We start from the raw sequence: 23,307 nt of genomic DNA, 5'->3' as shown, positions 1-23,307 counted from the left end.
TGCATTGGCAGGCGGATTCTTAACCACTGCGCCACCAGGGAAGCCCCTGTTATTGCTTTTTAAGTACAGCATATGAAACAGGATCTCTTAATCTGTGTCCCCAGTTTGGGGATTAGAATGAATTTCCAGTGAGCTCATATGAAAGCTCCATCTCTTAGAGTGAAGAACAGACGCTGTTCTTTGAGTCAAAACTATGCCAAACTGATCCAAAAACCAAATAGAAGGGATTAAAAGGATCCTGAAAACGAAGGTTCCAGGAGGGTGGGGTCACAGGGACATGGACCCAAATCACTGTCTAAAAAGTAGAAAGTATGCTGTCAAGAAGAGCCAGTCATTCAACAGTGGCCAGCAATGTAAGGATGTTTACACTGAAGAAACAAAAACAATAACAACCCTCCCCTCCCCCCCCCCCCAGAAAAACAAAAACGGTATTCTGAGTCTCTGCAAAAACCTTTTCTACATTGCAATACAACTGTTGGACATTAAGAGGCTAGGGCACTGGCCTGTGCTGAAGGTCCAGTTCTGTCCAGCAATGACAGTTCCAGTCCACAATGGGCCTCCTGTGATCATAAAAAATAGAGGCTTTTGATGGGGAGGACAGAAGTCTTTTACATTTTTCATAGCAAACAGGCCTTCCCAGACCCATCTCCCCAGAACTGTCAGATGGAACAACCTATGAGATGCTCTTGACAAGGGGCCCAAGGTTTCCACACCAAAGATCCCAAATGGTTTAAATATAAGGGAAAAAAGAAAAGAAAAAAAAGAAGCACCTTTATTTCCCTGCCTTGCTGAGTGAATCCTTTAGCAAACTTGTCAGAACAAAAATGAGCTGTTTTGTTTTTTTCATGTTCTGAGATAGACAACATGACAGAACCTACACTAACTTTGAAATTGGAAGACCTGGGTTTAGACTCCTGGTTTAGCTAACTTGTAATCTGACTGACCTGGGGCAAATCACTTAGCCTCTCTTAAACTCGGTTTCCTCGGTTTCCTCACCTGTAGAATGGGAGTAATAAAATCCAGTCACCAGGTCATTTGACGGTTAAAGGAATTGGTATACAAAAGTGCCCGGTATCGAACCTGGCATGGGACAGGTGTGTCTTGAATGTCAAGTATTACTCTTCTTTCCTCCTGAGGTAGGTCTCACAGACAGTCCTGGCTGGTCTCAAGTCCCAAAGCTGTGACTTCCAAGGAGCCGCCATGGGGAGCCGCCGTGGGGAGCCGCGGTGAGCCCCTGATGTATGCACGGCCTGTAACTCAAACCCCGCTAGCTGCTTTAGAGGGACCGATGCGGGGGAGAGGGAGGAGGGGTCCCCGCGTGGCTCCGCCCTCCGCGTTCCCGCAGTCAGACCGACACAGCTCCAGGCACGATCCTCCGAATGTGGGTGTACGACTTCCTGATGGTGACACTGCCGTGGTGCGACACCCCCCGGGGCAGGACGCACTCCTCCGTCAGTTTCTGGGCCTCGGGGTCCCAGCACAGCACCGTGGCGATGACCTCGTTCTTCTCGTCCCGCCCCCCAGTGATGTAGAGCCGGTTGTTGCAGGGCGCGATGCCGCAGCTGGCCCTCTCGTGGCTGAGCTGAGTCACCAGGCACCAGCTGTCCTCCAGAGGGCTGTAGGCGTACAGCGCTCTCATAGCCCCTCCTGAAGAGGAAAGGAAACACCGTGGGCATCTCACTGCTCTTCTGGTTTTCTTCCCCATTAACCACTAAACCCCTACTCCTGGTTAGGTCAAGTCTACCATCTTGCCAATAGAAAGAGCAAATTCATGGCTCTCCAGAAAGCCAGAATGGATAACTAGGGGCAGCAAGTCTCATGCTGGAAACACTTCATAGCCCTTTAAACTCTGCAGCCAGGTGCTAATCAGGTTCTGAAGGACACCTGGCTTCACATGGCTGCCAAAATGTACCATAAGACTGCTTCCTGGAAGAAATACCACCTGGTGCATCAGATAGGCCCGGCTCATAATCCCAGCTTTGCCACTTTTGGATCTGTAACCATGAGCACCAAGACCACAGTGGTTATAAGAAATCAGAAGGGCCATGCACATAAAGCACCTGGCAGAAGGCCTGGTGCATAGAAGTCTTGCATTGTATTGATATACATGGCAGTGACTAGAGGTGGTGGCATCTCTAGACTGAGCATGACCTGGGACACCAACCCAAGTTACCCATCTTGAGATTAGACCTTTGGGGCAGAGTCACGAGTCTGACCATAAAGACACAGGAAACCTGAAGCAAGGGAGAGCAGGGGTTTTGCCTTCATCTGTTCCCATATTTTGCATTCAGGAAGCCTTCTCTGATTACCTTTTATTTGCTGGAGTTATTTATTTTTGGTATTTCCCTGATCAGTAGTTCTCAATCCTGGCTGTACATTAAAATCACCTGCACATTAAAAACACCTGGCACTGTGGCCAGCGTCCTCCTCATTCTGATATTATTGGTCTGCACAAGCCCCAGCTACCCATATTTTTGGAAAAAGCTCCATAGATGACTCTAATGAGTAGTCAGGGTTGAGATCCATCACCCTTAACAATTACATGCCAACTGTGGTCTGGCTAGTCAGGCTTTCCTTCCAGCTAAATGCAACCTTTCAGAGCCCCCAACGCAAGTCAGAAGAATAAAATTCCCATGAACACAAAATAAGAAATAAAGATAGCTACCATTTATTGGGCACTTATATGGTGCATATTTCAATTTCTGTGTATTGCTAATGCTTACAACACACTTTGTTCCCAAAGCAATTTCTTGCTCCTCCCCTGGGCCCCATTGTCCATCTGTCTTGTATGTCTCCTAAATGGGAGCCGTTTCTGTCTCCAGAACTGCAAGGTAAATTCCACCAAGGCCTGGACCAATCCCATCTTCTCTTCTTTTCAACCCCACCCACATCACCCAGGAACTCAAGAATTCCCAGGAGGGTCTCATGTGCTCTACCTGCAGGGCTGCAGGTGTAGGGGACCCTACACTTAAATAAGAAGCCATTTGCTCACTTACCAACCACATAGATACGGTCCCGGAAACTCACTGCATTGATGCATTTAGCCTCTACTGGCATGGTCGACTTTAAATTCCACTTATTGGTTGAAGGGTCGTAACACTGAGTCTTGTCCGTGGCCAGTTTCCCATTGGGCCCTCCCCCAATCACATAGAGCTTCTTCTTATGGCTGGTGGCTGCGAAGGAACTGACATGGATAAGGAGGGGCGCAGCCTGCAGAGACACAGGGCACCGGGAGAAGCTGTCAGTGACACTGCCCAGGTTGCTGCAGTGGCTCACAGGACACAGGCCAGGAGCCAGGGGACACAAGCCCGGGAATCCTTTGCCTGAAGTCACAAGGCCTGTGGGCCTGACTCTCCTGAGACACAGAGAGGATCAAAGCGTACATTTCCCACCCTCCCGCCAGGCTCCAGATGTTTCTAGCCTGTTTCTCCCAGAGTCCAGTTCTCAGGGCAGGAGGGGCGTACAGGAATAAGTGTTTATACAGATGAAACCAGCCAATGTTGGAGGAGAATGCTTTCTCAGACATGCATATTCATATTTATTCATGTGCTCCTTCATTCAAAAACTATTTACTGAGTGACTACTATGTGCCAGGCATTGTCGTTGGTGCTTATAGCTAGGAAGAAAAGCTGGTATAAGGGTTTCAGGTGGCCACAGGTAAGCATATTCTCCCACTCTGGGGCAACATACAGATCTGAGGGTTAAGCCAGACTTGTGTTTCCATCCTGTGAACCCCAGGGCACTAAAGGGGACTTTTAAGAGTCTCTTACCCATTAACATAACCCTCTTGGGTCATGGAGCAACTTTGTGATGGGACTTAAACTGAGAAGGTCTTGGGCACAGCCTTATAAATGTTAAGGGCTCCCTATAAAGTTCTTTTCAGGTTAACAGATCTTGGCTGGATGCCATCATGACCTGTCTACCTTTGCTTGTGCCTGTGATGACCACGTTTCACACACCCCAAAGCTGGAACATGCTCTGACATATAATCTTATAAGGAGAAAGAAAATTTGAAATTGGGAATACTCTGGAAGTACAGGAAGTGAGGTCACCTTACCTTTGTGTGTGTGTTGGGCGGGGGTAAGGATACTTAACATGAGATCTACCCTCTTAACACATTTCAAAGTGTAAAATACAGTATTGTTATCTATAGGCACAATGTTGTATGGCAGATCTCCAGAGCTGGTTCACCTTGCATAACGGAAACTTTATGCCCATCGGTGAGCAATGCTTTGCCTTTTCTTGAGTATGATATATACCTGAGATTGCATTGCTAAAGTCTTGTTTGAAGGCACGCAAATGGTTCATCACTAATAGGTAAATAAATAAGGGCTGACTTCTAAATACTACCAAATGACTCTGGATTCAACAAACAGTGTAGTCAAGAGATCCTGGTGTGCCCAGAGTGGAGAAGACAAGGGAAGATGGCATCGGAGGAGACAGAGACTCTAGGCCAAGACATGCAGACCAAGACAGGATCAAGCCTCCCGTCTACCTCTGGGGTTCTGGCCAGGATAGGACAGGTACCCACACAGAGCTCCCCCACCTGGAAAGAAATCATTTCCGTGACCTGATCAGCAATGCTGACTCAATGGCTCCTATGAGGAGGGAAGCTCAGAGCCACCAAAAATGTTCTCAGTGGGAGCAGAGAGATCAGAAAGCTGTATAGGTATACATTGGCAGATACTTTTTTTTTTTTAAGCTTTGAAGCAATAATACAGAGTTACTCAGAGAAATAATCTATACCTCTGACCAGCAGTTGTGGAAGGGGTCATAGGTCTCCACGTTGTTGATCCTTTGCAAGCCATCGAAACCTCCGATCACATAGACCTTGCCCCCGAGCACCACCATCTTATGCCTCCAGCGGCCTATGTTCAAATACTCAATTTGAATCCACTTGTTGATTGAAGAATTATATTTCCAAACATCGTGCTGTGTTTCTTTGCCACCTAGGAGACATATAGAGCATTTAAGAAACCACTGATATGTCAGAAATGCAGCTTCTCCCATAATTTCCCGCTGGCCCAGAAGTGTTAAATCCCCAGACGAGCACCAACTCCCGCCCCATCCCCCCAGACAAAAGAAATCATGAAGGTGCATGCAGTGTGGTTGCCGGGACAGAGCCTGCACAGGGAGACAGGGAGACACAGTGTAAGGCTGGGGTGGATCATGCACTGGGCTGTGCCATGTGTCACCTCTGTGCCGTGAGAATTCAGAGAAGAGGAGGCTCCGTGAGCTAGGTCCAGAGAAGGCTTCGGGGGAGTAGTACCCAAGTCTGCCTAGGCGAGTGGGGACCAACAGGAGCCTGGACTCCAGTGTTTGTGAGGCTCAGGGGCAGGAGGTCAGGCAGGACAGGTAAAGTTGGATGATTGCAGCTGGGGATAGTAGGGCCTTGACCAGCGGGCAAATGAGAAACCAGCTTAGGTTCTATGTTTGCTTATTTATTCAAACAAATACAAACCTGGGAAAATCACCACGAAATCTTACAAAATTCTCTTGGTTCATAACTCTGCTCTATATAAAAACATAAGTGAGGTTTGTCCTACTTTGAAACAATTTCTATTGGAACAGAATGAGATGCTCACACCAGATCATTTGAGAGTGAGCTGGTAAAAAAAATTTTCAAGGCAACTCAATAAATAGAAAATATGAAATTCAGTTAGGAAGAGAGACCAAGACAAAGGAGAGCTGACTTTTTTGGTGACTTTAATAAAATATTTTAATGACTTTGTGTTTCCATTTCCCCATCAGTACAGAGTACTACCAACTACCTAAAACAAAGGATGTACCTTTCAGACTAAAATGTGCACTAGTGTGGAAATGAATATCATTAATGACGCTCTGTGTCACGGGTAAGTGTTTCTCAAGGGTGGAGCCCAGAAGTGGGATTCCTAGGTCAACGGCGTGCCCACCTTGAATTTTTACAGGTGCTACCAAAGAACCTTCCAAAGCTGTTCTGGTTGACTTTTCCCCATACCCCACCCACAGCAGATATTAGGAAGGTTTTTTTGGTTGGTTTGTTTTGTTTTACAGCCTGAGAAAGAAAAATGATGTCATAGTTTGGTTTCCCCTGGCTGCTAGGGAGACTGAGCTTCATCCTGTTATCTTTTTGTTCATATAGTTTAACCATTCTGGGGGAGGGGTGTTGTATACCTTTTAGAGGTCTCTATTCAAAACACTGTGATATTGATCCCATTCAGGTAGTGTCCAAAATTATAAAATGACTATACACTTTCAAAGAAATGTATGCAAACTTTATTAAAAAGGGGAAAAAATGACAATTTTTTTACTTCAGGATGTAAAAGAAGACCTGATTAACTGGGCAGGCATATCACATGCACAGATGATAAGACAGGTTATTGCAAAGATGTCAACCGTCCCCAAGTTAACCTATATATTAGGTGCCTTCAGGGCTTTTCATGGATTTCAGGACATGAAGTGACCATTCTAAGCTTCATCTGGAAGAGTAGATTTGGGAACATTTCTAAGAAACTTTTGAAAAAGAAGAAGGAATGAGAGAGCTCTCCCTAGCAAATATCAAAATATACTAAAAAGCTATGATAATAAAAATAATGTGCTACTAGTATAAGACAAACTGATCAATTAAAAACAAGGTACAGAAACAGACTAAAAGATATAGAGATTATTAAATAAATGGCATTAGAACAATTGGCTATCTGTTTAGAGAAAAATTTAGATCCCTATTTCACATTATACTTAAAATTTAAATGTAAATGCTGTAGAAGTAACTGGAGAATATATAGGAGAAGATGTTAATGATCTTGGGGTGGGGAGGGGCTTTCTAAGCATGACAAGAAACCCAGAACATATAGAAAAGAAAATTACTATATAAAATAGAAATCAAAGTTAAAAGACAACCCCACTGTCTGGGAGAAAGTATTTGTAATACAAATAGCAAAGGATATATAATAAGAACTCCAAAATATTAATAAGGAAAAGACAACCAGTAGAAAAACAAAGGGTAGGAACAGATCATTTTTAAAAACAGATACGTTTAGCTAATAAATATATGAAAATATATTCAACCTCATTAATGATCTACGAGTGTAAATTTACACACTCAAGTCTATTAAAAATGTAACTGATAATAAAAAATGTTAACAAGGATGTAGAAAACGGGCACTGACATTCATCATTGGTTGAACTGTAAATGGGTACAAACTTTTTGGAGAACAATTTAACAATATCTACAAAAATTCTAAATTTACACATCTTATGACCACTTCCAGGAATCTCTCCATATATCAGTGCAAGTTCATAAATATATGTGTATGAAAATGCCTATTGTGGTATTTTTTTCAGTGGGAAAATAAAAGCTGAAAAAAATTATGGTTCATTCATTCAATAGACAGCCCTGAAGCTGGTGAAATGAGCAGTAATAACAATCCTCACAGTAATGATAATGACGACTAACACTGCTGAGCTCTCACCACGTGCTTGGGATTGTGCTGTACTTTACATGTATTACATTGCTTAACACATATAGTAGATCAATTATACCAACATGTAATGATGTTCAGAACAGATTGTTAGTTGAGTACACATTTCTGTTGATTTAGTACAACAAGCATGCTTTCATGTATTGCCTGTATCATTTTTTTTTAACATTTTTATTGGAGTATAATTGCTTCACAATGGTGTGTTAGTTTCTGCTCTATAACAAAGTGAATCAGTTATACATATACATATATCCCCATATCTCTTCCCTCTTGCGTCTCCCTCCCTCCCACCCTCCCTATCCCACCCATCTAGGTGGTCACAAAGCACCGAGCTGATCTCCCTGTGCTATGCGGCTGCTTCCCACTAGCTATCTATTTTACATGTGGTAGTGTATATAAGTCCATGCCACTCTCTCACTTCACCCCAGCTTACCCATCCCCCTCCCCATGTCCTCAAGTCCATTCTCTAGTAGGTCTGTGTCTTTATTCCCGTCTTGCCCCTAGGTTCTTCATGATCTTTTTTTTTTTTTTAGATTCCATATATATGTGTTAGTAGCCTGTATCATTTTTAAAAAGACAACAACAAATTGAAGACGGACAAAAGACAAGTTGTAGAATAAAACACTATGTCTGGTGTCTGTGACAAAGACTGACCATGATTACCAAACCTGTCTTTTCCTCCTGGGCACATGGCTAAACTACATTTCCCAGCCCTGCTGCATGGGGGGCGGGGATGCAGGGAGGGCATGCGGCTGGTTCTTGCCAATAGAATGTGAGCAGAACTGATGCCTCATGTCCAGGCCGAGCCTGTTGTGAGCAGGTGTGTCTTCTCAACTTGTTGGGTTTCTCTCTCTTCCCGAAATGCCTCAAGCTTGAAGGTCACGTCTGGAAACAGCCTCATCATGAGACAGAAGGAGCCTAGGTCCCTGAATGCCTGAGTGGAGCAGGTGCTCTCCCCCAACCCACACATACTTCTGTGGTGATTCATTGAGATTCAGGGTTTGTTACAGCAGCTGGCATTACTTACTCTAAGACAATACAAAACCATTTTTGTAAAAAAAAAAAATTAAAACATGTAGGATTGTAATGGCACAGAGAAACTGCCATATTTTACTTGACACTCCCTGTATTGCTTAAATCTACAACAATTAAAAAATGTTTCTGTAAGATAAAAGAAAGCTAAACCCTAGTCTGTGGTATTAATAGACTCAAAGAAGAACTGACCTGCCCTTTATCTTGGAGGAGACCAGCTCTGGGAATAAGCTCTTTCCAAAACAAGTTCAGATTAAAGAAAACCTCCAAGAGAAGGGAAGGAATGTTTGTCTTTTCCCTTGGTGCTGCAAGAAGAGCTAGGTGGCTTTTGATGTCATGGGAGAGCATGAGACTCAGAGAACATGGATTGGAATCCTGCCTGACACTTACCAGTGTGTGACTTTAGGTAAGTTCCATACCTTTCTGAGCCTCGGTTTTCTCCATTTGTAATCTGGAGATTAAAATCACCTACCTTATAGAGTTGATGTGAGAGGCAATAATTAATTGCTACCAAAGAGTAAATTCATCTACTATGCTGTAAAGATGGTAGAGATTACATCATCTAATAAATATTTATTGAGCATTTACCATGGCCAGACACAGCGCTAGGTATTGGGAATACAGTGTTGATTCATGGAATTTAAGGACTAATGGGAAACAGGCATAGAGCAGTTATAAACAATTAAGCAAACAACTTAGAAGTAAGAAATGAAAAAGTACTGGATGCTATTGGAGCATCTAAAAGTAAGATCTAAAAACTTGAGGGGAGAGGTCAGATTTGGGGAGAAGAGCGACATTTTTATGCATTACTGTATTTCCAGTGGCTAGTTCAGTGTCCTATGCCTATAGCAGACACCGAATAAACTCTAGTACCACTTTCCTTCTTCCTTTTCCATGAAGGAAGTCCTATCTGCCTGCTCCCCCGGTTCCTACTACAATACTGCTCAAGGATTAGGGTTCACTCAGTAATTATTCCCTCTCCACGATAAGACCATCTGAGTGCCCGGTTTCCATATCCTGACCCAGTTAGTGCTAAATCAGTGCCATCCACAGTAATTCTGCTGGGATGGTTGCCTGTCTCTCACTCAGGAAAACATGTAGTGCCTTTGGGGCTGGCTTTGGCATCATGTGGCTTCTGCTTACCTGAGATGTAGACCTCATTTTTTAATGTCACGCATGCAAACTCCACCCACTTCTTATTCTCACTGTCCAGCTCGTGCTCTGTCATGGGGAGCTTGGCCACCTCCAGGCGGCTGCGCCTCAGGGGATCCAGGCAGGTTACCTCCGCCACAAACCGTTCATCCTTCGTGCAGCCACCGATGATCATGAACACCTCAGACTGGAACTCATGCATCCTGGGCTTGGTGCGCTCCGAAATGATCTGGAAAACCAATGGGAGTACAAAAAGGCAGAATGGCACAGTGGTTCAGAGCTCAGGCTGTGGAGCCAGAGGAGCAGAGCCCAATTCCCAACTCTGCCACCGTAGGACCATGTGACTTCACCTCCTTGGGCCTCAGGTTTTTCTTCTGTATAATGGAAATTTTAGTGGTAACAACCTCATAGGTTTGTCATGAGGATTAAATGAGATAATATATTTAGTGTGCTTGGCCCAGGGCCTGATGTATAGTAGGTACTCAGTAAAGGTTATCGGTTGTAGATTTTGCTACTTTTTAAGAAGTTCAGGTCTGTCTACCATCAAATGCACTTTCCTGCCTCTTCCCTCTTGCTTGGTCAGAAGCACTGAATCCTGGAATTTCATTTCTGGACCCCTTCCACTCCCCCCTGGTTTCAGTTTCTTGATGATATCCCAGACTTTGCTCACTACCAGGCCTTCTCTGGAAGAGAAGTCCTGAGGGCACATAAGAGCATCCAGAGACTTAGGAGAGAAGAACCAAAAGGGATCAAGGGTGTGTCCAAGGAGGTTAGGGGACTGGGTTCCAACATCAAGCATATGACCCTTCAGAGCCTTGAACAAGCAAAGAAATCCATACCACAGATATTTGAACCCAGCTGAAAGAGCAGAGGTTTGGAGTCAAATACACCAGAGTTCCATCCTGGTTCCACCACCGATGGCCACGTGACCTTGGAGAAGCAACACAATCTCCGTAAATGCCTGTGATCATTCCTATGCTACCATGCATGCCATTGTGAGCCTTCACGAGGTTGTGATGTAGAGAGCTGAACGGAGCACGTGGCACACGCATGACCCTCCATAGCCAGTCACGGCAGTAGGAGTGGTGGGAGATGTCATATTGATGTAATTAATGAAAAGGGGGAGTTGCCCTCCTCCCGGTTCCAGTCACCCCTGGGCTTGATGGGGAAGGTTGTCCAGGAGTACAGAGGGGAGACAGAGAGGCAGCAGCACCTATTTCCCACGGGGCCAAAGCAGCTGCTCTTTCCTACAAGGGTAAGCCGACCTAATATGGATTATGGAACTTCAATCTTGCCCACGGACGGTGACAAACAGTTTACCTGAGTCCACAAGTGGTGAATCCAATCAATAGTCACATGTAATCAGATCAGCCAACACCCAGCATCTACTTTCCCAGAAGAGACTTTGTTTTTCTGTGCCAATAGTCAGACACAGTAAATTCTGCATCCTCAGTTCTTGAGGCCAGACCATGGCCATAAAGTCTGTGGCAGGGCTCTCCTTTATGGGTCAGCAGAAAGGAGTGGGGGGTGGGGGGTAGCAGGATAAATCCTGGGCAATGGGCTGAGACTGAGGGCACTGACAGTGGAAAGGCCAGCTGGGATAAGGGTGGAAGGGGTGGTCCCGAGAACTTGGAGGCACTATGAGAATACCAAGCTGGTAGGAGAGGAATGAGCAATGAGTTGGCACCAAAGACAAACTTGGCCAATCTGAGATTTCTCCCTCCAGCCTCTAAACCTTCCTGCCCACAGCTGAGGTACAACCTCTAGCACCCATCTGGTCCTCTTGCAGGGAGGATTTAGGGATTATAGGGCAATGCTTAGAGGACAGCACTAGCCTCTCAGAACTGGTTCTCTGTGACCCTTAACTCTGGTTCTGAGAGCCAAGCCTCAGCCTCCTCTCTGAAGCCCCCCATCTTATTCACAGTGTCTGCTCTCCTGCATCAACAGCCTGCTGACTAGCAGGGGACCAAAGCAGCCATGATCTTACTCCTGACTCCCAGGGTTGGCATCCCGGTCCTGAGTCCTGGCCTGTGGAAGACTCTGCTCCCACTGACTGAACCCTGCATTCCTGCGTGCTGTCTGGATCTCCCCATAATATCTGTCCTTGATTTCCCACACCACCTTCCCAACCACTTACCCTGTAAGCCACTTGACATTATTTTCAATGTCATTTTGTTCTTTCCTCCAGGAAGCCATTCTTGCCTTTCCACACCTGTTCCCACAGTCCTGAATTTCCCTATCACAGCGCTTTTCACCCTCATGTAATTTGTTCTAATGTCCCTGATGGCAGGGATAGCCCTTTTCTCCAATGGATCCTCAGCACCAAGAACAGTGCCTGGAGCTTGTGGGGTTCCATAAATGTTGGCTGAATGAATGAATGAATGAATGGGCAAGTTAGTTAACCCAGGACCTGATAAAGATTTTTTTTTCCAGTCTAGATCATTGTGGAAACCAGCTTCCACAATGGCCCCCCAGCAATCCCCACCTCCTGGTATTTACATCCTATGTTGTTCCCTCCACATTGTTCCTGGGTTGATCTCTATGCCAATAGAATACAATAGTGTTGGTATACCACTTCTGAAATTAGGTTATGAAGGCACTACAACTTCCATCTTGATAGCTCTCTCAGTCTTTCTTGGGTCATTTGCTCTAAAGGAAGACAGCTGCTATGGAGAGGCCCAAGTAGCAAGAAGCTGAGGCTTCCAGCCAACAGCCAGCGAGGAAGTGACGCCTGTCAACAATCCTGTGAGGGAACTTGCAAGTGGATCCTCCAGCCCCCTTTGTGCTTTGAGATGACTAACTGCAGCCCCAGCCAATAGCTTGACTGCAACTTCAGAAGAGACCCTGTGCCAGAATCACCCAGCTGAATCACTCCCAGATTCCTGCAAACTGTGAGATAATAAATGTTTGTTGTTTTAAACCACTGTTCGGGGATAATTTGTTGCACAGCAACAGATAACTAATACAATCATCTAGTTGATGGGACTGGCTGGGTATTGAGACCTGCCTTGTAACTCGGAACCACAGGACTGCCAGATGGTGGCACCATTACCAAATTGTAAGTTCAGCTACGTTTTGCAAAATATTAACCCCAAAGGCATGACAAACGCCAATCTGAAGTCAGAGATGGGCAAGTTTGTTGCGGACACAGGGAAGTAAGTGTTTGCCAAAGAATCACACGCAACAATCAGGCCTACAAAGTTTATTTTCAGATTGTTAGAAGTAGAGCAAAAAAGTTTCCCCTTACTGACTACTCATTGTCCAAAGAACCTATCTGAGAGGACCAAACAGAAGACACCAAACCGCTTGGATAAATCTCCTCAGGGTGAGCTCTGCCCCGCTGCCCTCAGGAGTAGCTCCTCCTGACAGCACACATATCAGAGCAGCCTTTGGTACAGATCAAGTTGGTCCCTGGAAACTTAGGAGGCAATGAAATGAAGGGGTAACTTCCTCTGCCCCAAAAGACGTCTCCCAATGAAGGTACCAGCTACTACTCCTAAATCAAATGTAAGTTGACATTTGCTTTTAGAGTTCTAAAACTTCCTTCTGTTACCACCTCCATGAGCTCAGAGGAGGGACAAGGTTAAAATGGAGAGATAATGATAGGACAAGCAGGGTTAAAGTTTGGGAAAGGAAGGTTAGGAGGAGAAATGTATTCACAGAGTATCCTCCAGGCTTACACTAGTGTCATTAGGAATAAAGCCAAGATCACACAAACAGCGAGAAGGCTGGGAGTCTCAGGGAATCAACTAGCAATGAGACACAACTCAGAAATCACAGTGTTTGGTTGGTTCAGTTACCTAGACTATAAAATGAGGATGAGAAAATGCCCTGAGCAGGATTGGGGGCAATAAGGCAGAAAAAAACTAGGACACAATGAAAAGAGAGATTTTAGCCTCAGAGGAAGAAAATGCTTGATTGTGGGAGAGAGAGTACCATAAAGGAACTGAGTGAGAATAGGAACAGTCTTTATTAGCACATCTCATTCATTATCTTATTTAATTCTCAAAACAATTCTATCAGTTGGTAGATATTGTCTTCCCCATGTTACAAGGACTGAGCCTTATAGCAGCTAAGTAGCTTGCCCCAGGTCACACTGTAGGTAAATTATGCAGTCAAGATTAAAGCCCAGATCTGCCTGTCTGGGAGCTCAAGTTCTTGACATCTTCTAGTTATCAGAATTCTCTCTCCTCCTAAATCCAAAGCTTATAATCCCACTCCCCCATCCCCACCCCACTACAAATACAAAAGGCAGAGCAGATATTTCATAGCAGCAGTTTTGCAGAAGACATAGTAGGGACATTTTATATAAGAGGAAAGCCTTTATCACCTGCATTTCAGGGAGTTAGGAAATGGGAAGCAGAAACAAAAATAGCAAGAATGTTGGAAGTACTGTTGATCAAGACCCTGTACTTTGGGGTTTTTTTTAATTAATTAATTTTATTTTATTTACTTTTGGCTGTGTTCGGTCTTTGTTGCTGTGCACGGGGCTTTCTCTAGTTGCAGCAAGCAGAGGCTAATCTTTGTTGCGGTGCACAGGCTTCTCATGGCGGTGGCTTCTCTTGTTGCGGAGCACAAGCACTAGACATGCGGGCTTCAGTCGCTGTGCCTCGCGGGCTCAGTAGATGTGGCGCATGGGCTTAGTTGTTCCACGGCATGTGGGATCTTCCCGGACCAGGGCTCGAACCCATGTCCCCTGCATTGGCAGGTGGATTCTTAACCACTGCGCCACCAGGGAAGCCCCAAGACTGTACTTTAAATGCTGAACTGAGAGCAGTTGCAGAGATTGATCTTGTCTTCAGGAATATGAGGGCTTTCCCAGTGCTGAGCCACCTGCCAGTGACCCACATATCCAGCATAGGACCCTTGTGGTTATCTGGTCTTCCTCTATCAGTCTGCTTATCACCCTTCATTTTCTTAGTGTCCTGTCTTCTCTGAAAGACCGTAAGTTTAGTAAGGTAGAGACTGTTTTGTGGTGCTTGGTGCCATGTCTGGCATATAGCTGATGTTCAGGATTTATTCGTGAAGAATGAAAGTATAGCATATGAAATTATAGCACTAATGACAATATTAGGAAAAAAATCTCAAATTAGTGACCTTTATTTCTACCCTAAAAACCTAGAAAAGGAAGAGAAAATTCAACCTGAAGTAAGCAGAAGGAAGTAGTCAAGATTAAGGCAGAAATAAATGGAATAGAAAATATAAAGACAGTAGAGAAAGTCAAGTGAAACCAGAAGCTGGTTCTTTGAGAAAATCAATAAAATTGATAAACCTCTAACCAGACTGATCAGGAGAAAAAAGGAGACACAAATTACCAATATCTGGAATGAGAGCTATGACATCACTACAGATTCTACAGATATTAAAAAGTATAATAAGGGACTACTGTGAACAACTTTATGCCAATAAATTCAGCAACTTCTATGAAATGGAAAATTCTTTGAAATATACAAACTACCGAAGCTCATTCTAGAAGAAACAGATAATGTGATTAGCCTCCTGTATCTAAATAGCTATTTAAGAAATACAATTTGTAGTTTGAAGTTTAAAACCTTCTCACATACACAAAAAATTCCTCCTGGTTCTGATAGCACCACTGATAAATTCTACCAAATATTTAAGGATGTGTTTGCAGAATGAATAAGTGACAATGGATCTGAGGACAACACAGAACGAGAAAAGGACAAACAGAAAAGAAGGGGCTCCCAAGGGGCCTCTGAAAGACAATTCCTAAACTATTTTGGCTAATATTTCTACCAATGGCCTAATGAAGAAGGCTTGGTAGCCAACCTCAGCACCATTGTATAGTGGTATACACATGTGGCTGTTCATGTGTACAAACGTAACAAACTGCCCCTCTATCATTACTTAATGATTATTTTGGTCCTCTCCACTAAGCCTATTCTTGTCTTTATAAAGTTCTGAATATAACATTTCTTCAGGAATTGTTAAGGAGAACCAGGTAGATACAAATGATATGTTTATTCACCATCTTGGTACCCATTTATTCATTCAACAAACATTAACCAATCCCTTGCTATATACGAAGGACTCTCCTAAGGTCTGGATGAAAAGTCCAATAAGACATATTTCCCACCATAACAACCTCCCTGTCTAGAGATATTTACAGATGAGGAATTCAATGGTTAACATGAAGTGGTTGGTGCTATGATAGAGCAATGCTCCAGTGCTATGAGACTGACAGAGGCCTCTGGAGAAGGTGATGCTTAAACTGAGTTTTGAAGCTGGAGCAGAAGTTAACTAGATGAAGGAGAGGAAAAAGTCATTTGAGCAGCACCTGCATTAGCCTGAAGGCTGAAAAAGCACATCCACTTTGGGGAATTACAAGCAGTGCACTCAGACTGTAGCAGGAGAGAGAGGTTGCAGATGACACTAGAGCAGCGAGCTGGAGGCCAGGCTCAGAGAGTTTAGGCAGAAGTGTGGGCTTTATCCTGAAAGTGGTGGGGAGCCAGTGAAGAGGCTAAGCCCGGGAGTGAAATGATTAGGCTTGACTTTTAGATCATCCAGCTGATGAATGAATTGCAGGGCAGCCAGATTGGGGGCAGAAAGCTGAGTTTTGAGGAATTCTCAGAGGTTCAGGAAGGAAATAGTGAGAGTCTGAACCTAGGTAATGTCAGGGGAGACATTAGAGTCTCACGGTTTCCCCAGAGTGGACAAACTGCGAAAGCAGCAGCCCTGTGGAATGGCGACTGGACAGGGCACACTCCCTTCATGTGTGTGTCTCCCCCACCAAACTCCTGCCCTTACACAACCGGAAAGAGGAAGGATGTGCCAGGCATGGTGCTGGGTGATTTCCAGATCTCACCTAATTCTCTCAGTAGGTGTCTACCATGAAGTATTATCGGCATTTTACAGATCAGAAATCCAGGGCTTCTGGAACTGCCTGACTCAAACTATAAACATCTACAGCATCTACTTCTTGATGCCCTAATGAGTTGTGAGCCCGTCTCACCTGTATCTCTGGGAGGTCTGCTAATTCCTTCACTTCGCTGGTTATATACGGCATCTCTCATCATCAACTCACCTCATTGCCAGAAAGGTGGTACATCCTGGCTTCCTGTAGCAGCGGGAAGACCTCTGGGCATTGCCTGATGAGAGGATCCGCTTCCACCATCTCCACAAAGTACCATGGGTCCAGAAGTGGCAAGCGCACGTTCTCCAGGACATAGGGGAGCAAGCAGAGTCGTTCTGACTGCTTGTGCCTGACCCAGCTCATCACAGTCTCAAACACCTGAGACTCTTCTGTCACATAAAGGTCATCGCTCTTCAAGATGTGGTACAGAGTATCCACAGGAAGTTCAAGGAACTCTTCGGAGTTCAGAATCTGCACAAAGTTCTGGATGATGTAACTTTGAACCTGCTTCTTTAGACTGTCCAAGGAATGTGTGTCTGCCAGCCTCAGTATTCCAACACAGTTTTCTGGATTCAAGGCTTCTGTGAGGAAGCTCGCACAGGCATCCACCATCCGCAGGAACTAAGAGAACAGAAGGGCAGCAAATCAGGCCAGAAAATGACTCGTCCACAGGGAGGTTTATCAGTGAGTTGTGTGTAGTAGCAAAAATTTAGAAACAACCTAAATGACCCACAATAGAGGACTAGCTAAATAAATGAAAATACATTCATATTTTTGACAGCTGTATGGTCATTAAGAAAGCATGTTGTAGAAGAATATTAAATGACATGGAAAATGTTCATAATGTATTGAGTTGAAAAATCCATTCACTGAATCTTGAGCAAGTGTCTAGATTTAATCAGCAATTTACAGGAAACATAGGGGAAAAAGGAACATGTTAAATGACACCATGCAAATACAGTCAGCAAAACCCAGACTGTGGGAAACTCTACAGAGCAACCAGTTCAGTTTCTTCAACAAATACATCAAAAGGGGAAAGAGAAAAAGGGGGGTGGGGCAGGGAGGGAGAGCCAAAGCACGAAAAGAGATTTAAAAGATATATCAATCTACTAACAAAGAATGCAGCTTATTTGGAGCCCTGATTTAAACAAAATTTTAGAAGAGATATGTTTACAGTGACCAACATTTGGTGATATGAAGCAATTATTATTAATTTTAAGTGTGGTAATCATGTTGTGGTTATGCTTAAAGAAAACTCATCTTTTGGAGCTATATACTGAAATATTTTCAAGTGAAATGAGAAGGCACTTCACAAAATCATACATACATTATGATCCTCTTTTTATAAAGAAAAATATATATTGAATATAGGCATAAAAAAAGACTGAAGGATATAAACCAAAATATTAACAGTTGTTATCTCTGTGTATCAGGTGTCTTGGGACAAATTATACTGCAGTAACAAACAACCCTCAAATCTCACGGGCTCACAACAATAAATGTTATTTCTCACTCACGTTACAGGGCTCACAGGGCTCTTCAGTCCAAGTCCAAGGATGATGGAAAAGCTCTTGACTTGCCAGTTTTGTGACAGAAGGAGAAAAAAGATGGCAAACCACACAAAGGCTCTTAAAACTTTCGCTCAGAGGTGGCATATGCTATTTCCACTCACACTTAACTGGCCAGAGTAAGTCACGGGCAAAATTTGTTGTCAAGGCAACAATAATCCTCCCACAGAAACAGGTCCCATAGGAATAGATGGAATATACTGTATAAATAATACAAGGCACCACACTCTGTAATAACACTATGAGATTTTTTTTTCTTTTTTTCCCTTTTTTCTTGTATTTATTTATTTATTTATTTGGCCGAGCAGTGCAGCATGTGGCATCTCAGTTCCCCGACCAGGGATCGAACCTGTGCCCCCTTCATTGGAAGCATGGAGTCTTAACCACTGGACTGCCAGGGAAGTTCCGAGATTTTTTTTTTCTTATTTTGTTTATTTATATACTTTTTTTTTTTTTTTTTTTTTTCCGGTACGCGGGCCTCTCACTGTTGTGGCCTCTCCTGTTGCGGAGCACAGGCTCCGGACGCGCAGGCTCAGCGGCCATGGCTCACGGGCCCAGCCGCTCCGCGGCATGTGGGATCCTCCCGGACTGGGGCACGAACCCAGGTCCCCTGCATCGGCAGGCGGACTCTCAACCACTGCGCCACCAGGGAAGCCCTATATACTTTTTAAATCTTCTAAAATGAATAAGTAATGTTTTTGTAATAAAAAATTAATTTGTAAAATTGATTGGCTTCCATGACTTATTTTTAAATTATCATCATCTTCATAAGAATATGAGTCCCATATGCATATATAGCACTTTATAGCTTACAAAGCCCTTTTGTATTCATCATATTATTTAATACTCATTTTACAGATGAGATGTCTCAAATGCACCTGTCCATTCTATTTGCTGCTCTCTGGAGCTTAGCTTTGAAAGAGTTTAACTTCCTACCTTCCCTCCTTGTCCACTGAGCCCTTTAGAGTGTCAAGCTCTCAATGTTCTTGGTTTGATCAGTTAGAAGAAGGATGGAAAGAGGGAGACTGAGGGGACAGGGCCTGTTGGGGAGGGCTGGTCTGAAGACGGGGCCTATTGAGAGTACAGACGGGCAGACCTGACCAAGTGGGAGGGTGCAGCCTGCAGAGGAGAAACTCTAATGACAGAAGCTGAGGCTGGTAGGGTTATGGGGCCTGAAGGGAGGGGAGAGGACTGGTCTTAGGGTGGACCATATTGACTTAGGCTTTGTTCTTCACTCCAGAGCATTCTAGAGGGCACACGTCCCTCATATGGGGGGATCAATCCCAATTGCAAAATATTATCTTACCCTGTCAGACCACACTTTTTAATTGTCAATTCAGAAAACGCTGACCTGATGGTCAATGTTGGAGAAAGCCTAAATTCTGCTGCCGACCACCCTGTGAGCTGGCCCCAACGGCCTGCAGATCTGCTCCTCGCATGAGCAACTGAGGAAACAGTTGAGACTGAGAAATCTAACACCTGTTTTGTTGTTTGCAGATTTTCAGTTCAAAGAGTAAAAATATAAAACCGAGACCAAAGCTCGCTGAGCCCTCAGAAGCTGTAACCAGAGCCCTCTGCGGCTCTGCCCACAGAGACATCATGAGGGCTGAAAGGGAACTCACTCAGATGGCAGCCTCCAGAACAAAACGGCAGGTACGCCTTGCCAGCATTTGCCTGAGAGAAAGATGATATGAAAATCAAAGAGATTTTCTAAATATGTAGACTGTCCCTGGGAGGCCACCTAAGAACCTGGTAACAGGGTTGCCTCTGGGAAGTGGAACTGGTAGGTGGAGTGAGGGTAGAGAGGGAGAATTACTTTTCACTGTTTACCTTTTTGTACCCCCTCCAATTGGGTGCCATGTGGAGGAATTATCTATTTAAAATAAATGACATTTCTCACAAGTAGAGAAAACACTAGAAGGGAATACGTCAAAATGCTAATAGTGGTTATCTCAATAGAGTTTTGTAGATAAAGTTATTACAGTAATTTGTTTTTTAGACCTTGTTGTACAGACCAAGTTTTCTACACTGAGCATGAAGTTGCTTTTAAAATCAGGAAAAAATAAAATAAATACTTTCTTGTGATTTTCAAGTACACAATGAGAAAATAAAATAAAATGTAAAAAAAAAAAGAGCACATACTATGTGCCAGCCTAACCAGCTCATTTAATACAACAATACTATAAAGTAGATATTTATTATCATTGTTGTTTTACAGATGAGGAACAGATTCAGAGAAGTGAGGTAATTTCCTCAGAGACTTACAATGAGAGATAGAGTTAAAATTTGAAATAGTCTTTCTCAGTCCAAAAATGCATGTTTTTACATTATTTCAAGTTGCCTCCGGTCAAATAGTGTGTGCACAGGACAAGGGCTTGGCAGATGATGAGGGTCATTTGCACACTTCACTGGAAAACTCAGATGGTCTGATCTGTCCAGACTGAGGAAGGCCTGGCTGATAAGATGCCAGTTGCTACCCCTGTGTGATGAACACCAATGAGCAAAGAAGGGAACAAGGAAGGAGAATAAAATCAAGTACCAAAGCTCACACGTGTGAACAACAGTGACCCAGACGTGTCTCTCCCCACTCAGAAACCATTCATCCACCTGTTCTTTTCCCTAATATGTATTGAACATTATTAGATCATAGGCCCTCAGCCAGGGCTGGGGGTACAGAGGGGAGCAGAAAGAGACACAGTGCCTGTGCTCATAGGAGAAGGTAGACCAGTGCGGGAGGCAAGCAGGAATCAAATAATCACATGGAATGTGTAGAGTTACAGCTAGAACAAACACTATGTAACAGTTCAGTGATTCCACTGCCTGGACTGAGAAAGTCCACTCCTACCCCTCAAGCTGTGCCCAGTGTGGCTCTAAGTCAGCACTGGGACTCTCCCTGATGGAGTCACACCTGTCTACTCACCTTCTCCAAATAGCCCTAAGCTCACCTGTCACAGTGCCTTTCTATGCTCACACCATTTCCTCAGCCAGGACTACCTTTGTCCCTCATCACTACCTGCTAAGATCCTGCTTCCCTCACCCAAGCAAGTCTGACTCTGGGGCCCCACTTTTAAAGAAAGGACTCAGGATAGCTTATCCTAATTGCAACTGAGAACTTCCCTTTGAAGTTTACCTCAAAAGGAAGGAAGAATGAGTACCATGGCCATCACTTTATCTATACAGGGCTGTTTCCTTCATTCAGAGTTGTTAGATCTGGGACCAACAGATGCTCCAAAGAGTTTATGAACCCCTACATTGTATGCAAACATTTGTTTGCACATGTGACATTTTTCTGGGAATTGTGTTTGCAGGAGACACTGGGTGGCTCTCTGGTATCCATCCACCAGAGGAAAAAGCCAATACAAGAGGGAGAGCCAACCTGAAGGACCAGAAAGACACAGAGCCAGAGTCTTAATCAGACTGTGCTTTGAGCCTTCCCTGCCTCTGGACATTTAAAATTCTGGGTCGATACTTGGTTAAGAAGGAAGAAGGGGAATGGAAGAGAAGGGAAGGGAAAAGAAGTAGAGAAATCCTACCTACTCATGAAGTTCTTTCTGAAAAGCCACTTCCTCCTTCATGGTTTCTTCAACTGCCCAACATGGAATCAATTCCTCCCTCCTCTGGGCTCTACTAGGCAACTCACTTGCCCCTCTAGCAGAACACTGTACTGCCTTGTACTATGGTCAAGCATCTCAAGGGCAGGTTCTAGGTCATCCGTGTGTTTTTATTTCCAGCAGCACCTAGCACAAACTCTGGCAAAAGGAGAGAAAGAAGGGAAGGAGAGAGAGAGAAAGAAAATATTTTTCAGGTACCTAGTAGGTACCAAGATCTGTACTAGACAATTTCCCATCCATTATTTTGTATAATGAATAAATTTTTTTGTTTTGTTTTGTTTTTTGTTTTTGCGGTACGCGGGCCTCTCACTGTTGTGGCCTCTCCCGTTGCGAAGCACAGGCTCCGGACACGCAGGCTCAGCGGCCATGGCTCATGGGCCCAGCCGCTCCGTGGTATGTGGGATCTTCCCGGACCGGGGCACGAACCCATGTCCCCTGCATCGGCAGGCGGACTCTCAACCACTGCGCCACCAGGGAAGCCCAAATTTTATTTTTTAATGAATGTATTTTAAGTAGGTATTAATATTGCCATTTGTACAGAGGAGGAAATAGAGAATTCAAAGAGTTGAGCGTGTTGCCCAAGGTCACACAGCTGGTAAGTGGTAGAAGTGATACTGGAGATCACCTGGCTAATTTTTCTCACTGAACATCACCTTGCCTTTGTGACTGTTGCATTGTTGAGCTAACAAAATTCCAGGAGAGTCTGAAGAGGCCTTATGAGGAGAAGGGTGAGTGGGGGTTCTTCAAGTTGCCTACATTCCCTCCAAAATATGCTTCAATAAACACTTTTGAGTGTGAGGGTTGTGTAGGGCAGTATCATGGGATCCCAACCAATGGCTGGGAAACTGCTGATGTGCAGGGCAGTCATGGGGACGAGAACTTGTTCTCTTTAAAAATATCTGGTTTTGGGTTTCCCTGGTGGCGCAGCGGTTGAGAGTCCGCCTGCCGATGCAGGGGACACGGGTTTGTGCCCCAGTCCGCGAAGATCCCACATGCCGCGGAGCAGCTGGGCCCGTGAGCCATGGCCGCTGAGCCTGCGCGTCCGGAGCCTGTGCTCCGCAACGGGAGAGGCCACAACAGTGAGAGGCCCGTGTACCGCAAAAAAAAAAAAAAAAAATCTGGTTTTGCTTCTTCATATTTAAGATTATTTAGGACTTTAGGGTAATTTTTCTGTCTCAGCCTGTTCCAATGACACATGAACTTGTTTATTAAAGCTGAGTGATGATAGATAATGGCAACAGATAGTCAGCTTCCTATTTGGGAGAACATGTGAGTAAAAATTTACACCCAGGCACCTGACTCTAACAGGGAGGCTAAAAATACAATCAAAGAAACCACTTGAAACATGGCTGCAGTTCCCATGAGAAATGTCTGCCTCAAAGAGAGTGCACCCCTCCCTCCCCATCTCTACTGCCCCTCTTCTGCTTCCCTTTATGCTCTCCAAAACCAGGCATCCTAAAGAACTTCACCACTGTAATTCCACATCTCACTAGAGGTTCCTTCCACTCCAGAATAACTGAAGTACTATTTTGGTCCAAATCAGGAATTCCATTGACCATAGTCCCTATGTGGCCTTGGAGTTCTTGCAAAGGGTCTATAAAGACATTGAT

The 23,307-nt window shown here is 44.3% G+C and overlaps 1 protein-coding gene across 3 annotated transcripts in view; it reads right to left on the bottom strand.

Moving 5' to 3' along the window:
• Nucleotides 1-871: 871 nt before the first annotated feature.
• KLHL6 (kelch like family member 6) overlaps nt 872-23,307 on the bottom strand; it is a gene marked incomplete at its 5' end in the record, with an annotated part of 56,755 nt that continues 34,319 nt past the window's right edge. Inside the window, 5 exons of one of the 3 annotated variants that reach the window (XM_082625333.1) lie at nt 872-1,647; nt 2,997-3,210; nt 4,747-4,949; nt 9,636-9,873; nt 16,690-17,139. In XM_082625333.1, the coding sequence (XP_082481459.1) occupies nt 1,346-1,647; nt 2,997-3,210; nt 4,747-4,949; nt 9,636-9,873; nt 16,690-17,139 (1,407 nt within the window). In that variant the 3' untranslated portion in view covers nt 872-1,345. The remainder of the gene's footprint in view (nt 1,648-2,996; nt 3,211-4,746; nt 4,950-9,635; nt 9,874-16,689; nt 17,140-23,307) is intronic. The other 2 variants (XM_082625335.1, XM_082625334.1) reach the window with 2 other exon arrangements.

This window comes from Mesoplodon mirus (genome assembly GCF_964341445.2).
Source record: "Mesoplodon mirus genome assembly, chromosome: 6".
NCBI classification, from domain to species: Eukaryota; Metazoa; Chordata; class Mammalia; order Artiodactyla; family Ziphiidae; genus Mesoplodon; species Mesoplodon mirus.
Note: the sequence above shows the minus strand (reverse complement) of the source record. Positions and strands in the feature narration are given on the sequence as shown.